General features: G+C 48.1%; 1 protein-coding gene and 1 long non-coding RNA gene across 9 annotated transcripts in view; one reads left to right on the top strand and one right to left on the bottom strand.

Moving 5' to 3' along the window:
• Positions 1 to 127: 127 nt before the first annotated feature.
• Positions 128 to 16,041, bottom strand: part of DAAM2 (dishevelled associated activator of morphogenesis 2) — a 979,794-nt gene continuing 963,880 nt past the window's right edge. For all 7 annotated transcript variants that reach the window (XM_050787574.1, XM_050787573.1, XM_050787571.1 and 4 more), the window contains 8 exons: positions 13,659 to 13,765; positions 13,371 to 13,459; positions 7,860 to 8,028; positions 7,557 to 7,664; positions 5,920 to 5,980; positions 4,648 to 4,779; positions 3,454 to 3,624; positions 128 to 3,121 (listed from right to left, as the gene is read on the bottom strand). In XM_050787574.1, the coding sequence (XP_050643531.1) occupies positions 2,897 to 3,121; positions 3,454 to 3,624; positions 4,648 to 4,779; positions 5,920 to 5,980; positions 7,557 to 7,664; positions 7,860 to 8,028; positions 13,371 to 13,459; positions 13,659 to 13,765 (1,062 nt within the window). In that variant the 3' untranslated portion in view covers positions 128 to 2,896. The remainder of the gene's footprint in view (positions 3,122 to 3,453; positions 3,625 to 4,647; positions 4,780 to 5,919; positions 5,981 to 7,556; positions 7,665 to 7,859; positions 8,029 to 13,370; positions 13,460 to 13,658; positions 13,766 to 16,041) is intronic.
• On the top strand, positions 3,566 to 14,503 carry LOC126952835 (uncharacterized). 2 transcript variants are annotated; one of them, XR_007725030.1, is made up of 7 exons: positions 3,566 to 3,644; positions 4,983 to 5,109; positions 5,845 to 5,896; positions 6,294 to 7,642; positions 13,330 to 13,470; positions 13,727 to 13,800; positions 14,182 to 14,503. It is a non-coding gene; the product is annotated as an uncharacterized LOC126952835 (long non-coding RNA). The 2 variants fall into 2 exon arrangements; XR_007725031.1 differs by having other exon boundaries at positions 3,620 to 3,687.

The following is a 16,041-nucleotide window of genomic DNA, read 5'->3' as shown; positions in this document are numbered from 1 at the left end:
CAAAATTCCATTCCTGAAAATGTAAACAATTGGTTCTCACAGAGCTGGTACAAGCTGGCTCCAGCACACCACCCCCAGCCCATCCCAGATCCCCTCATAGGAAGAAGGCACAAGTTTAAAGGCAGACTGGGTAGGGATGGTATGAATTTAATATTTTTTAGTATTACAATATATTCTTATAAAAAAGGTGCAAGTGAAAAAGGACACTGCAGATTTTGTCCATTAGCCTCATTTGTCATCTGAGGCAGCTGGTGAGAATAGCCCTGGCATGAAGGCATCCCTGGTAGAGGTCGGGGGAGATGGTCACAGCTCCCAGTTGGTGGAAATGGAATGGGAGTAGGGAGAGGCTGGACCAGACCTTTCCCCATTCACCTGGAGAATTTTCTTCTCCCACTGCCCTAAACACTTGATTTCCATCACAGGGGAGAAATGCTGCTGAGAAGGTTGTTAGGTTGACGATGAATTTTACGTTGGCCACAAAATTAGCTGGAGAAACTTATCTAAAGGTGGCAGGAGCGGTGGGGAAGGGCATGAAAAAGGCAAGACCAAGAAACATTAAGAGGCTAAAACATTTAACATATTAAGGACCAGCTCAGCCATCCCCATTGGGCACCAGCCCCTTCTTACTCAGTTGAGTATGAGTCCGTGGTCCAAGGCACTGGAGATCTGGCTACAGTGGCATCTAGCACTAGAGCCACTGGCCAGCTCTAGAAAATAAATAGAAAAATATCTTTTAGAGAAGGCTGGGCTCTGGAACAACATATTTGTGTCCTCTGTCAACAGTTGAACCAAATTCTGCTTTTCTGAAGATCAAATGTGTCTTGAACAGCTTCCATAGTCCCTGTCTTCTCAGGTGTGTATCCAGTCTTCCATGGTGGGTGGGAATGCCAGACATGCTTGTGGAGCCATCCCCTGTTCCCTGCCCCTTTGGGGGGTTAGGTTGACAGCCTGGCCGGTTTGGGAGAGGACCTTTAGAGGCCTCACCCACAATCTCCCATCTTCCCCAACACCTGTCTTGCAGTGGGAGCTCTTGGGGGTGCAGATGGGTATAGCCAAACTCTGTGCAGCTGTTCTGCCTGGAAGCCTTTATCTTGCCCTCACCTGGGTTCCAGGATGGCCTCTTCACACCTGTGTCAGCCAGGCTTGCACTTGCTCAGATCCCTCCCACCAGAACACACGCGCCACCCGCCCCCTCAAACCAACGCACATGCTGGGCTCGCCGACCCTGTGTTTCTTCCCCCACAGCTGCACTACGGTCCCAGCCCCAGGAGTCTGATGCAGGTGAAAGGCAGAAGGTAGGCAGCTGAGAGTGGGCCCAGCTCACCAGTCTCCACTGGCAATAACCCAGAGCCAGGGATTAGGTTGGAAAGTGAGAAACACAGGGAAGGGCAGAAGGGCCAAGAGCTGGTCGATGGTAGAGGTCAGGCAGGGCCAGTCTCAGAGGATGAAAGGCCAACTCGGAGCGTGGAATTGAAAATAAGAGCCTTGATGGAGTTTTAGAAGAAAAACTGTCTAGATACAGCCATCCCATCCACCAAGGCCAGCACAAGATGGACAAAATGGAAGGTGGGAGTGGATGGGAGGACTGGAAGGAGCCCTTTGCAGGTCAGGCTGAAGAACCAAATTGGGTACCAGAGGTGGGGTGGCCCCCTCTCAGCCTTCCTCCTCCATCCCCAACCCCCCAGTTTCCCTTGCCTGCTCTGCTGTTCGCCCCATCCGAACGCCTGAGAGGAGGGGATACCCTTAGAGACAGCATGTTAATGCGGAGGGCAGCTCTGGCCCACAGACTTCTCAGGAAGCAACTCTCCAACGCCAGTGGACACATGGTTCCAAGTGGCCACCTGCAGGTTGAACAGAGGCCACTGTGGCTTCTGCCTTGAGGCTGGTGTTAAAGAAGGGGTGGGAAGGCCTGAGCAATTTATATTAAATAGAGAGCTGTGGGATGGAGCTAAGCATTCAAGTGCTGCCCTCTGCTGAGGGGCTATAGGGGACTCCAAGGCAACATTTGAGGTCACTGTCTGGCTTCACAACAATGGCCAGGTGTCCAGGAGGTGGGGACATGGGAGATGCCCAAGGCATGAGGTGTGGTGATGAATGAGGTCTTTCTTGAGCCCCTCGCCAGATTCATCAAGCACCTGGTAGTAAGCCATAGCTGTGGAAACCCAAGGTGAGTCTTCTAGGATTGTGGATTAGTAGACAGGATGGCAGTGAGGGTAGAGAAGGAAGGGGGAGAGACTTAAGACATACAGGGAGAGGCCAGAGGACCTGGGAAACAGACATTGTTACTCTGTCCTGATGTCTTTGGTCCCTGCATCATCCTTCCAACATTGACTGTTTTCTGGAACCTACCAGAGCTGATCTAACTAGAATATATAATGCCTCCTCTGTTTCCGTTCAAGAGGAAAGTTTGCCCCTAGGTCAATGTTCTGTTGAGCCTCCCTTTGAGAGACAGGAGTCTGGATTCCTTCACCAGATTCCCTCTCAGGGGCTCCCTCCATCATGCTGCACAGGAAGTCTGGACAAGGCTGTGGACCTCTCCAGTCGAGATCTGGAACTGTTCTGTGCTAGCACACGGGTGCCCATGGTAGGGGATGGGGAACAGGGCCCCTTCAGCCCGGGGTTAGCTGGCCTGAGGCCTTCCAGGGATGTCCAAGTCAGCCTCAGAATAATCCCTAGGGCCAGGGCGCAGAAGGAACCATGTGAAGGAGATGAGAGGAGCCCCTTAAGGTAAGCGTTGGGAGTACACCTGGTCCAGCCACACACAGCCCCCCACCCCAGGACCCAGCCCAGGGCTCTAAACCAAGCACCAAATGGCTTAAATATCACCACCTCCTCCACTCAGCCCCATTCTCACCCATCCCTGTCTCCCGGCCTCCTGTGCAGCCAGTTCCCCAGGTCAATAATTTAGCCGGTTTATTGCCCGCTCCCGGGTGACTTCCAGGGCCTGGCTCCCTGATCGCTTGCGGCTGCGCTTGAGCTTGCATAAGTCCTTGTCGAAGACCTCCCCAGAGCGCAGAGCTGACACCAAGTCATCGAACTCGCCTCCCTCCTCCAGCGAGCTGCCCGCAGCCAGGACCTTCCGCTGCCGCTGCCACCGCTCACGCTCCCTCTGCTCCTTCAGCTGCGGGCAGGGGGCCAGAGGTAGGAACCCTCTCAGGGAGAGGCACTGAGGCCAGGGAAGCCCCCCAGCCCTGGGCTAACTCCTAGGCCATGGTCATGCTGCCTGCCTGTGTCTGTTGGCCCCGCTTTCCTCCTGCCTAGGACATACAGGCTCCCCGCCTCACACCATTCTCTTCCCTCAGGCTGGGAAGAAGTTTCTCTCTCCTGGGGCTGACATCCAACCCCTATGATGTTCCTCAGTCCCTGCCTTCCTCCCACACACCCCAGTTTGGGGGTGCTCTTCCCAGGTAGCACCCATCTCCCCTCAGTCCCAGGCCCATCACGGCCCCTCACCATGGCTTCCATGCGCGCCCGCCGCTCCTCCTCCTCCTTCCTCCTCCTCATGGCCTCTAGATCCTGCCGGGCCTCTGAGAAGGCCTGCAAGAAGGTGTCGAAGATGCCAAAGAATTCGTCCGGCTGCATCTTGCTGTCATGCTCCCCGAAGTGCATCAAGGCCTTGGCGAACTGTCAAAGGAGAGAACAGGGTTGGTGGAGAGTGCCTGGAGCATGCTGGGCTCAGCCCTTGTGGTTAGCTGGGTTCTAGCCAGAGCAGAACCCAGTGCAAGGCTGGGGACTGTTGGCACAGGGGGCAGGGCTGGAAGAGGCGAGAAGACACCTCCATCATCGAGATCAGAGACAAGGCTAAGGAGAAATGGGTAAAGAGTTGGGTTCACTCACAGTCCACCTTACAGCCACCCTTGGGCCTGTAAGGGGTAGGCATGAGATCAGGGGTATAGACCTTGGGAAGCCCTTCCTGAGGTCAGGAAGCGCCTGGCAGAACTCAGAACTTCAGAGATCCTCTAGTTATCAGGTGAATAACCCCTCTGTGCCTCAGCTTCCTCCTCTGTAAAATGGGAATAATAGAATCTACATCATTGTGGTGCTGGGGAGTTAGATGAGTTGGTGGCTATAAAGGAGTAGCTATACTTATATACTGAGAGCTACCATTGTTAATTCAACCCACTCAGTATCCTCTAAGAAAGATCTCATTATTCAAAGTGTGCTTCCTGGACTAGCAGCAGGTTCACCTCCTGTTGGAAATGCAGAATCTCAGAGCCCAGGCCTCCTAAATGAGAATCTGTGTTTTAATAAGACCCCCATACATGAGGTCTATGGGCATGTTAGGGTGAGAAGCAGATAGAGGCAGAGTAATTGCGTCCACCGCTGAGCTGTAGTGTCAGAGTCTAACCCAGTGCTATCACTTACAGCTGGGCAATCTTGGGCAAGTTACTTAGCATCTCTGATTTTAGTGTTCATATCTGTCAAGTGGGAACTAAAACACTTAACATGATGCCTGATAGCTGATAAATGGATCTTTGCGGTATGTGGTTATCATGGCTTGTCTTGTTAAGAGTAAGGAAATGGTTTTCTCTCAAAGCTCTGTAACTCTGGGTTTGTCCCTCCTGGGCTGTCTGTGGTAGGAATGGGTGAAGGAGCTTGTTTAGATAAGGCTGGGTTGGCAAGCAGTGGGGGTTGGGGCACCCTTACCTTGTCCCTGGCCTCATTTAGCTGGTCCTCCAGCTCTGAGAAGCTGAAGCTGGACACCGTGATGAAGTCACTCATGACGGGGACAAACTTGTCATTAGGCTCCCGCACCTGGCGCCTCTGATACTCCAGCTCCTGAGGAGGGAGGGCGAAGTGCTGCTTAGACTGGTGCCAAGATGAGAATCAGGGGTGCAGGGGTCACCACGTCTCCCATCTTTCTTGTCACTCATAGGACATTGAGCCCTTTGGAAGAGGGAACACCCTGCGTCTCAAAGTTCTAAGGATGGCAAAGACTATGAGCATTAGCAGCCTGCCCACCCTGCTGTCTTTTTCTCTAGAGCACTGAGACCCAACGTGTGACCTGGGGCCAGCAGCATCACCTGGGAAATTATGAGAAATACAGACTCTCAGACCCACAAGATCAGAAGCTGCATTTTAACAAGACTCATCGTTACAAGACTTCAGGTGAGTCATGCACAAATTAGAGACATTTTCCTAAAGCTCCCAGCTGATTCAGAGGCTGCCGGCCCATGGATCACACTTGGAGCAGCACTTAAAAGGCCTATACAATTGTAAATTTGGAAGTCATCTTCCCCCACCACAGTGGCAACAAAATGTTCTTTCTCATCCTTAATCTGTCTCTCAAATCCATTCTCCCCTTACCCACTGCCTCTCTCCACAGTGAAGATGGGAAGGGTCTCTTGTTCCTAGGTTTGGGGGACCTGTGTGGTCGCCATACTGGGCCAGTCTGGCTCACTTCCCCACTACTCTACTGGTGTTTTCTGGAAGGCTCGGGCCAGAGATAGTATCAGCCGAGAAGCCATCAGAACAGGAATGGTGGGAACAAGAGACCTGGGTCCTCCACTGGCCCAGGAAAGAGGCAGAGACGTAAGGAAGAACCTTCTGAGGACATCGGTCCCACTGCCACATTGTGTGCTTCCTGCCCCTAGCTGGCAGTCAAGGGATGAGGATTCTCTTTGCCATGCACTTGAATCCAGTGTAGGCATCGGTTAGATGTATGGTTCATTCCACTCCACTGCCAAATAAACACCAAGTTGGACAGTAACATGGGTATAGTCTCAGGTGACCCCTTTTAAAAGGTTCAGACTTAAGCCTCAGTAATCCAAGTATCTTTTGGGAGGGCTGACCCTGTGCTAGAAGCTGTACCCACTGTGCCCGTTGTTTTTCACCCCTGTGTAGGAGCTTAGGGTGCAGTGATGAACAGTGTTTGCCGACAGCAGCCCTCACCCAGGTAGGCACTGACGAGGTACTCACCACCTCCACTGCTCTCAGGCCCCTCCTGAGGTTGCCCACCTCCTTCTCCAGCTCTGCTAGGCTGTGAGGAGACACAGAGGGAGGGGAATGAGGACCATCAGCTCCCGCCTTGAGGTGCTAAGGCTGGTTCAGGAAGAGGGCAGAGCCAAGCACAGTGGCCTGGGAGTCGGTGAGCCTGGGTTCCAGCCCTGGTGTGGCCACTGATGGCCCTGACAAAGCACCTCCCCTTCGTGCCTCTGTCTGTGCATCTATAAATTAACAAGGTGAAACCTGCGTTCTATAGATCATTCCAGGTCAGAAATGTCATGCTGCAATATGAGAACGTTTCCAACCTGTGGCTTCTGGCTTAGACTATTTATTTTTATTACTACCAGGTAATGCTTATGAGCTCTTTATGTGATCCTGCAAGCAATAGCATTCGATACCAGTGAGCCATGTACCACTATGTTTCTAGTTTTCCTGGAGATGACATCTATCACCTAAATGTTCAGGTCTAATTTCTTGCCTAGCAGATGCTGTTGGTGCCCCACCCACATTTCCTTGGACAATCCATTGTAGGGCATGGCCCCAACTCTTCCAACTGTATGCACACTCTCTTTTTGAGGCCAAGCTCCTTCTACCTGTACCTGTGGCCAGAGAGTTATTCCCTGCCCCTGCGGAGCCCCTCAGCCAACTTACTGAGAGGACATGCTGTCTGATTGCCCCAGCAACCTTGCCCTTCGGGTGGGAAAACTGAAGTAAGTATTCCACACTGTTTCCCAGAATTCCTCATGGGGTTAAGCACCAATTGCCGTGAGTAGTAACTGGCGTAATAATGTTTGTTACTGGCATTCTTTCTATCTCTGGCTCATTTCCCCATTCTTCTACTGGTATTTTCTGGAAGCATCACTGAAATAAGGATTTAAGAGCAAATTTTCTTTGGTTTTCCCGGAAGCAGACCCTGAGACAGGATAGGTAGTCAAGGAAGTGAGCATGTTCTCAGAACACAGCAACTGTGGTGGTGCCCATACAGTCAGCACAATAAACCTCAGCATTCGCATTGTAATGAGCTCATTCAAGCAAAGCTATCTGCAGTAGGGACTTTCCCCTCTAGAAAGCATGCGCATTTTGATTTTACCTATCCTCATACTGGCCCTTTGCTCATTATATAAGAGTGAAAAAAAAACACACCCCTAGGTGGAAATGTAAGATGCTAATGAGACATGCAATATATGAAAAAGCACGCATAGCTACTACACATGTGCACCCAGAGGCCCACTCAGAGCCTGCTTCCTAATAACAGTTCTTCCCACCTCCTTATGAATTATCATGTAAGTCTCCCATAATGGGAGTCTTCCTAGTGCCGGTCTTGGCTGTCTCATCCTTACAAGAAGCCCGCCCTGAATGCTCTCTCTCTCTCTCATGGTGTCCTGTCTATTCTGCACCTAACTTACAAGATATTCTTCTTGTTTTGCAATACATTGTTCTATGCTATACCCCCTTTGCTGTGTGTCTGTTTAAATTCGTTTAAACTCAGAAGACAAGAACCGAGGTCTCACATCAGCCATCATCGAGCCCAGAGTAGACCCCAAAAGAGGAAAGTAAGACAAGAATGAGGGTCATGATGGGGAGAAGGAAGTTTTGGAGAGGCCCCTCACTTGACTTTGGCAGCTTCTGGAAGATGCTGCAGCTCTGAAGGCATGTTCAGAATATCAGGAAAATGCTTCTCCAGGATCATGATCAGGTAATGGAGCAGAGAGATGTTTCTGTGGACGAAAGTCAGGTCAGTGGTAAGTGACAGAGGAAACTGGGCACGAGGGTCAGAGGGAAACTAGGATGGGGTGTTAAGAGAAAGGGGTGATGAGTCTTAGGATGTGCCCGTCCTAATAAAGGGAGGATGTGAGAGGCCAGGGTAGGGTGAGATAGAGGCCAAGGAAGTGGCCAGGAAGGGAGGTCCTCACCTGTCGATGCTGGACTTGGTGTCAGCAATCTTGTTGAGGCTGGCCACTCGGAACCCGTAGGCACCCCCACGCTGCCCTTTGTTCATGAAGTTGCCTATGGCTAGGATGACCTCTAGCATCTGCCTTAGACGCTTGCTGAGGACCAGCTCCCGGGAGGCCAACAGGATGGCTGGGAGAGGAAGCACAGGTCAGAGCCCTGCATGGGCTAGGCAGGGCAGTGGTTCCCGTTGCACCCCAGGAAGATGCCACCACAAAGTTCAGAAAAGGGGCTGTCAAATGTCTTCAACTCTCAGTGAGGCAGAGATTATACCCACTGCTCAGCAGACCCATCGATTTCACATTCACCCACCTCCAGGGGAAGCAGACACTTTCACTAAGGCCAATTTACCAGACACCCCATTTGTAGGACATGCCAACTCTTCCCAAGAAGATAATTTCAGAAGATCTTTTCTTACATGTACTTAAAGATTATTAAGAAGGCCGGGTGCAGTGGCTCACGCCTGTAATCCCAGCACTTTGGGAGGCTGAGGCAGGGAGATCACTTGAGGTCAGGAGTTCGAGACCAGCCTGGCCAACATGGTGAAACCCTGTCTCTACTAAAAATACAAAAAATCAGTCGGGTGTGGTGGCACGTGCCTATAATCCCAGCTGCTTGGGAAGCTGAAGCAAAAGTGTCACTTGAACCCAAGAGGCTGAGGCTGTAGTGAGCCAAGACTGTGTCACTGCACTCCAGCCTGGGCAACAGCATGAGACTGTCTCAAAAACAAAAAGAAAAAAAGATTATTCAGATATTCTTTCCATGAATATACTCATAAATATGACACTTTTACTTTTCTAAACCTAGCACTTAACTTCAGTATTTTACCTATTATGGGATTGCTTCTGCCTGTCTTGAAATGCTATATTCTATTGGTTTTTTGGAAAGAAAAAAAAAATTCATCAACTAAAGAACATGTCCTCGATTATAATATTCTATTATTTTTGTTCTATAAAATAATGGCATGCTTTTCAGTTGATAGTGTCTAAGATTTGATGAAATAAGCTACTTGACGTACTATTGAATGTCATTTTTAAGATTTTTCCAACCTTTGGGCATCTTAACCATTTTCCCCAATGCTCTAAATGATATCTTTGCTAGAAATACAAACTAAGCCAACAGTAACCAAAACTTCAATAATTCACTCTACTGTGTGCGCTCTGGCCCTTCCTCAGCTATGATGTCTTTATGGTGGGTGCGCAGAAGGGGGACACAAATCCTGAGACTTTCTCTACTAGTTACAGAATATGATTTTTGAATATTCAGTGTGGCAACAAAAAGACCAGATTATCCTGTGATCTATGGCTTATGCCAAACTGAACATGCTTTAAGATGCTGCTAGGAAGATAAAATGAAAATGACTTGGCTAAAAGTTTGTAGAAAGCTTTGAACACAGTTAGAAATAAGTAACTGTTAAAAAGAAGCTGTACCGGCCGGGCGCAGTGGCTCAAGCCTGTAATCCCAGCACTTTGGGAGGCCGAGACGGGCGGATCACGAGGCCAGGAGATCGAGAGACGAACGGGTGAAACCCCGTCTCTACTAAAAAATACAAAAAAACTAAGGTGGCGGGCGCCTGTAGTCCCAGCTACTCAAGCTGAGGCAGGAGAACGGCATAAACCCAGGCGGAGCTTGCAGTGAGCTGAGATCCGGCCACTGCACTCCAGCCTGGGTGACAGAGCAAGACTCCGTCTCAAAAAAAAAAAAAAAAAAAAAAAAAAAAAAGAAGAAGCTACCAGCACTTTTGGAGGCTGAGGCAGGCAGATCACCTGAGGTCAGGAGTTTGAGACCAGCCTGGCCAACATGGCGAAACCCTGTCTCTACTGAAAATACAAAAATTAGCCGAGTGTGGTGGCACACGCCTATGTAACCCCAGTTACTCAGGAAGCTGAGACGGGAGAATTGCTTGAACCCGGGAGATAGAGGTTGCAGGGAGCCGAGATCACACCACTGCACTCCAGCCTGGGCAACAGAGTGAGACCCCATCTCAAAAAAAAAAAATTGTAAAAATAAATAGTAAGGTTTGTCAGTAGCTTTTAAGTTGAACACGTACATACTCTATAACCTAAAAGCCACATTATTCTTGGTGAGTATTTGGGTTGTTTCTAGGTTTTTTAAATTCCAAATCAAATGGGTAAATTATGGTGTATTCATATAATGGAATACAATGCAGAACTGAAAATGAATAACCCACTGCTACACGTAACACTAGGGACAACTCACAACCATAATGTTGGACAGAAGTTACCAGCATAAAATTATTCATACTCTATTATTCCATTCATATAAAGTTCAAAACAGGCCAGACACGGTGGCTCATGCTTACAATCCCAGCACTTTGGGAGGCCGAGGTGGGCAGATCACTTGAGCCCAGGAGTTTGAGACTAGCCTAGGCAACGTGGTGAAACCCTCTCTCTACAAAAATACAAAAATTAGCCAGGCTGGCAGCATGTCCCTGTAGTGCCAGCTACTTGGGAGGCTGAGGTGGGAGGATACCTTGAGCCCAGGAGGCAGAGGTTGCAGTGAGCCAAGATCACACCACTGCCCTCCAGTCTGGGTGACACGGCAGGACCCTGTCTCAAAAAAAAAATAAGTAAAAATTTAAAAAATAAAGTTTAAAACCGCTAAAACTAATCTAGCAGTCACGATGGGTTTGACCTTCAGAGAGGAGGGAAGGGGTAAAGTTTGGCGGGGGGACATGAAGAAGGCTGCGGGGGGTTGGAAGCTGTTATTTCTTGACCTGGGTATTGATTACACATGTGGTTCCCTTTTTTAATTCCTCAAGTAAGACTCTTAGGATTTGTGTACTTTTCCATATGCATGTTATATTTCAAAAATTTATTTAAAAAGAATACTTAGGAAAGTTTTTGGCAATTTATATTGGTTGGGATGTTTTTTCTAAGGTTTATATGCTATTTGGAAAATTTGCAAAGGAATCCTCCTAAAAATGCTAAAATGTTGGCAAAACAGAAAATGACAAGAGTTCAAAGGAAATCAGTGTAAATGGGAAAACCCAGATGCAGTTCTGACATTTTAGATATATTCACAAGAATAATATATTCATGAATATATTCATAAGAATATTACATTTGCAACCATATTCATCTTGACTACATTTGGTGAATGTATTTATAATAAGAATCGGTAAATGTGGTGTATTCAGCAATAAATATATTCATAAGAACAACATATTCAAGAATTATAAGTTCATGAATATATTCATAGAAGAACTGGAAAATTTGTCAAATTTGGTGAACTGGCTTTTGGCAAATGGACTCAGAGCCCTTGCTGGGGTTAGGAGGGCAGGTGTCAACAGCTCTTCACCTAGCTGGGATAGGCTAAATCTTAGCTCTTCCAGGAATACTTCCTGGGAGAACCGGAAGGAAGAATAAGAATCCCATCTTCGCACACTCCTCTTTTCTCCACCTACAGTCACACACACTGATCTGATTCTATAATACACAACTTCAGGCATCTCTTTCCTACCTAGCTCTTAGAGGAAAGAGACCTGTGTCTGGTCTATACAAGGACAGCAGCCATTGCTATACAGAGCAATTATTATAGAGCAGAGCGGTAGAAGAGTAGCTTTCCGCAGCAGATCTTGCTATCCCAAACACATCTTACTTGGCTTAGCTTGATATCAAAGGGAGACTCTTTCCTGAGTATCCACTGACTTTTTTTTTTTTTTTCCTTTTTTGAGACAGAGTCTTGCTCTGTCACCCAGGCTGGAGTGCAGTGGTGCCATGTCGGCTCACTGAAAGCTCCGCCTCCTGGGTTCATGCTGTTCTCCTGCCTCAGCCTCCCCAGTAGCTGGGACTACAGGTACCCACCACCATGCCCGGCTAATTTTTAAATATTTTTTAGTAGTGACGGGGTTTCACCGTATTAGCCAGAGTGGTCTCAATCTCCTGACCTTATGATCCGCCCACCTTGGCCTCCCAAAGTGCTGGGATTACAGGTGTGAGCCACCGTACCCGGCCTCCACTGACTAATTCTTAGGCTCCTGGGAGCAGGAAACTGTGTGAGATTAAACCTTTCTGGTGGCTAAGCTACTCTGGTTCTGAATCTCCAAATGGCAATGGCTCATGTTTGTTCCACTGACCCAAGATATACAAATAGTTGTGCACACATGTCTTGCACTGAACCCCATATTTGTGCTGCATGCTCCAAAGGCAGTCTGCAGCAGGATGAAAGAAAGCTGTGAAGAAGATAAGGATTCACCCATCACCAGGGCAGGAGATACGGCCAGACCTTGGAAATGGAGAGTCACTGCTGTTATCTATGCTTACCACCTGTAGGTCCCTTGCTGTGTGTGTGTATGCGTGTGTGTGTAGTGTGAGGGGCAACGAGATCTGATTACAGAAAGTGTCTGGCTTAACTCTACGTGTTCCACCCTATCTAAAAACTCTCCCTGAAGCATGTCAATGGATTTCAGGAAGGGCTACTCTCTGGACTGGGCATCTCAGGGAGTACTGACTGGCCCAGGTGTCCAGCAGGGGGTGCCCATGTTCTGTTCTGCCCCCAGCCTGGTAACCTCAACATCCTGGTAACAGGCTTTCTTGCTCCCCTCTTCCGACCCTGTCCTCTCCACAGATGAGCCTCCCAGCCTCTCCTGCTTATTGCCTCCTGGGTCCACATGTCTGCCCACCATCCTGACCTCCTGCCTCTCCCAACAACTCCACACCCCTCCCTACTCTGCCATCAGCACAGGCGGCCCCTGGGAAGTACTAGAGGACAAGAGGGAAGGGACTGATTTTGAAGATCAGCCATCTGCATTCCTACCCTGGTTCCACCACTCACCAGTGTCATAGCCTCGGGACATTAACATAGCCCCACTTTAGAGAGGAGAGAATGGAGGCACACGGAAGTTAATAATAGCACCCACCGGTGGGATTCCTGTGATGACCAAATGAGGACCAACCAAGCAGAGTGCTTCACACAGTGCTTGGCGCGTGGTTCTCATTGAACTACAAATTTCTCATCTGGAAATGGCCTGTGTTGGAGGTGTTCCCTGACTCAGAAAATCAGATGCCTCTAGAAATCAGCTTGTGCAGTTTCCTACTTTCTGAATGGCTCACACTTAAACTCACATGCCCAGAAGTCTTCTATGAGCCTAGTACCTCTCAAGTAGGGTAAAGACCGATGAGCTCAGTCCCAGCCAGGCATTGTTGTAGGTGTGGCTATTATTATCTTTTCTACCTTTCCATCCCATGCTGGGGCAGATGTCAATAGATGCCCCACCTTGGAGAGCTTGCATGCTGAGGCATAAGGAACATGTCACAAGGTTGGTGCATGTGCTAATATAAGAAAGTGCATATTTTTATAATCATTTTACATTTTGTCTTTGAGGTTTTGCTTTTGCTTTGGGGTTGAGAATAAGAAAGGGGTTTCCCTCTGCCTCTGTTCACTGGCTCCCACCCACCCTCCCTTTCTCAGATGCCTCTCCACTCTAAGCCTCCTGCAACCCTCAGCCCTACCTTCCACTTTGGGCTTTGCCTCAGCCAGCCGCTCCTGGAATTTCTTCTTGAAGAAGAGGGCTTGCAGTCGCTGCTGGTAGTGGTCAATCCTGTAGACAAGGTGAGCCATGTCTTGAGGTATCCCACCCCTACCCAGGCCAGCCCCAGCTCCAGGAGCCAGCTCCAGCCTCCTCTCGAGCCTGCCCACCTCCGTCCCCTTCCTCTTGGCAGAACCCCACCTGCCCCAATCCCAGCCCCACCTGCCAAAACCCCACCTGCTCGAATCCTCGCCATGCCCACGGCCCCAACCTGCTCATTTCATAGAGGAAGCGGTCAGCGCGGGCCATCCGCTCGATCTCATGCTTGTGCTCCTCCAGGAGGTCAATGTCGCTCTTCTCCGGGATGAACTTGAGGAGCTGCAAAGAGCAGGCGCAAGTCACACAAGCAACTGGTGAGCAGCAGACATGGGGTGCAGGGTGTGAGAAGCACTTGACTCAGGTCAAGATGGGGAGGGTGCCTTGAAAAAGAGAGACACCCTCGTGTGGACAGATTTGTTTCATCTGCCTGAAGGGGATGACAGGGCACCCAGCTCTGAAATTCTTTTTTCTTTTTTAAAATTCAGATGTAACTGATATACAGTATTTCTTTCTTTTTTTTAAAGATAGGGTCTCACTCTGTCCCTCAGGCTAGAATGCAGTGGTATAATCATAGCTCACTGTAGCCATGACCTGCTGGGCTCAAGCAGTCCTCCCACCTCAGGTCCTGAGTACCTGGGAATATAGGCGTGCAGCACATACTGGGTTAATTTTTTTTTATTTTTTATTTTGTAAAGACAGGATCTCACTATGTAGCCCTGGCTGGTCTTCACCTCGTGAGCTCAAGCGATCGTCTCACTTCAGCCTCCAAAAGTGCTGAGATTACAGGTAGGAGACACCACGTCTGGCCTAAAGTACCCTATTCTTCAATGTACAGCTCAATGGTTTGTCTTTCCTTTTAAACAAACTTGAGGTATAATTTACATAAAATAAAATGCACCCATTTTAAATGTGCAGTTCAGTGATTTTTGTCAAATCTCCATCCATTGAATCATCATTCAGATTAAGATAGAGAACATTTCCATCCCCCAGGAAAGTTATTTTGCATCACTTCAGTAAGCTGTTTAAGTGAATATAGGCTCTCAGCTGAATTCTAGGACGTTAACCAGATTTGCCTGTCCTTGAACTCATGCTGTATGCTCTCTTTTATGTCTGGCTTCTCCCCAGCATAATGCCTAAGGTTCATCCATGTCATGGTCGTTTGTTTATTGCTGAGGATTCTACTGTATGAATATACCACAGTCTACTTATTCACTTTCCTATTGATGGAGAGTTGGGTTGTTCAGTTTGGGGGATTTATAAATAAAGGTGCTATAAATAGAGTTGGCCCCTGAACAACACAGGGTTGAACTATGCAGGACCACTTGTATGTGGATTTTCTTCCGCCTCTGCCGTCCCTGAGACAGCAAGACCAACCACTCCTCTTCCTCCTCCTCAGCCTGACGACAATGAGGATGAAGACTTTTATGATGATCCACCTCCACCAAATGAACAATATATGTATTTTCTCCTTTTAATGATTTTCTTTTTTCTTTTTTCTTTCTTTTTTTTTTTTTTTTTTTTGACAGTCTCACTCACTCTGTTGCATAGGCTGGTGTGCAGTGGTGCTATCTCAGCTCACTGTAACCTCTGCCTCCTGGGTTCAAGCAATTCTCCTGCCTCAGCCTCCCAAGTAGCTGGGACTACAGGCAACGCGCCATCACGCCTGGCTAATTTTTGTATTTTTAGTAGAGATGGGGTCTTACCATGCTGACCAAGCTGGTCTTGAACTCCTGACCTCAACTAATTTGTCCTCCTTGGCCTCCCAAAGTGCTAGGATTAAGGCATGAGCCACCATGCCCGGCCTTCCTTCTAATGATTTTCTTCATAACATTTTCTTTTCTCTAGCTTACTTTGTTGTAAAAATACAGCATATAATACATATAACATAAAAATATGTGTTAATTGGTTGTTTATCTTATCAGTAAGGCTTCTGGTCAACAGTAGGCAATTAGTGGCTAAGTTGTTGGGAAGTCAAAAGTTATATGTGGGATTTTTGACTGCACGGAAAGTCAATGCCTCCAGCCCCCACATTATTGAAGGTCAACTATATTCTTGTGTATTTCTTTTAGTCAGTATTTGTACTCGTTTCCCTGGAGTTACACCTGAGAGTGGGATTACTAGGCAATAGGGTGGGTGTATGTTTAGCTGTACAGTGCACTTCCAAGTCGTTTTCCAAAATAATTGTGCCACATGAGCATTCCAATTTCTTCACATCCTCATCAGCACATGGCATTGTCAGTCTTTTTAATTTTAGCTACTCTGGTGGGTGTGTGGTGCCCCCTTACTGTGGCTGACTATATTTCTCTGACAACTAATCATATTGAACACCTTTTCATATGCTTATTGTCTATTTGGAAATCCTCTTTCATGAAGCGCCCAAGTCTTTTTCTCATTCTTAAGTTGATTTCTTCATCATTTTCTCATTGATTTGTAGAGTTCTGTTCTGAATATGATCTTTGTTATACGTATGTATAGCAAATCTCTTCTAAGGTTTGTCTTCTCTTTTCACTCAGTAACCGTGCCCTTTGATGAACAGAAGTTCTTAATTGTAATGA

This window comes from Macaca thibetana, chromosome 4 (assembly GCF_024542745.1).
Source record: "Macaca thibetana thibetana isolate TM-01 chromosome 4, ASM2454274v1, whole genome shotgun sequence".
NCBI lineage: Eukaryota > Metazoa > Chordata > Mammalia > Primates > Cercopithecidae > Macaca > Macaca thibetana.
This window is presented reverse-complemented; position numbering and strand designations above follow the sequence as displayed.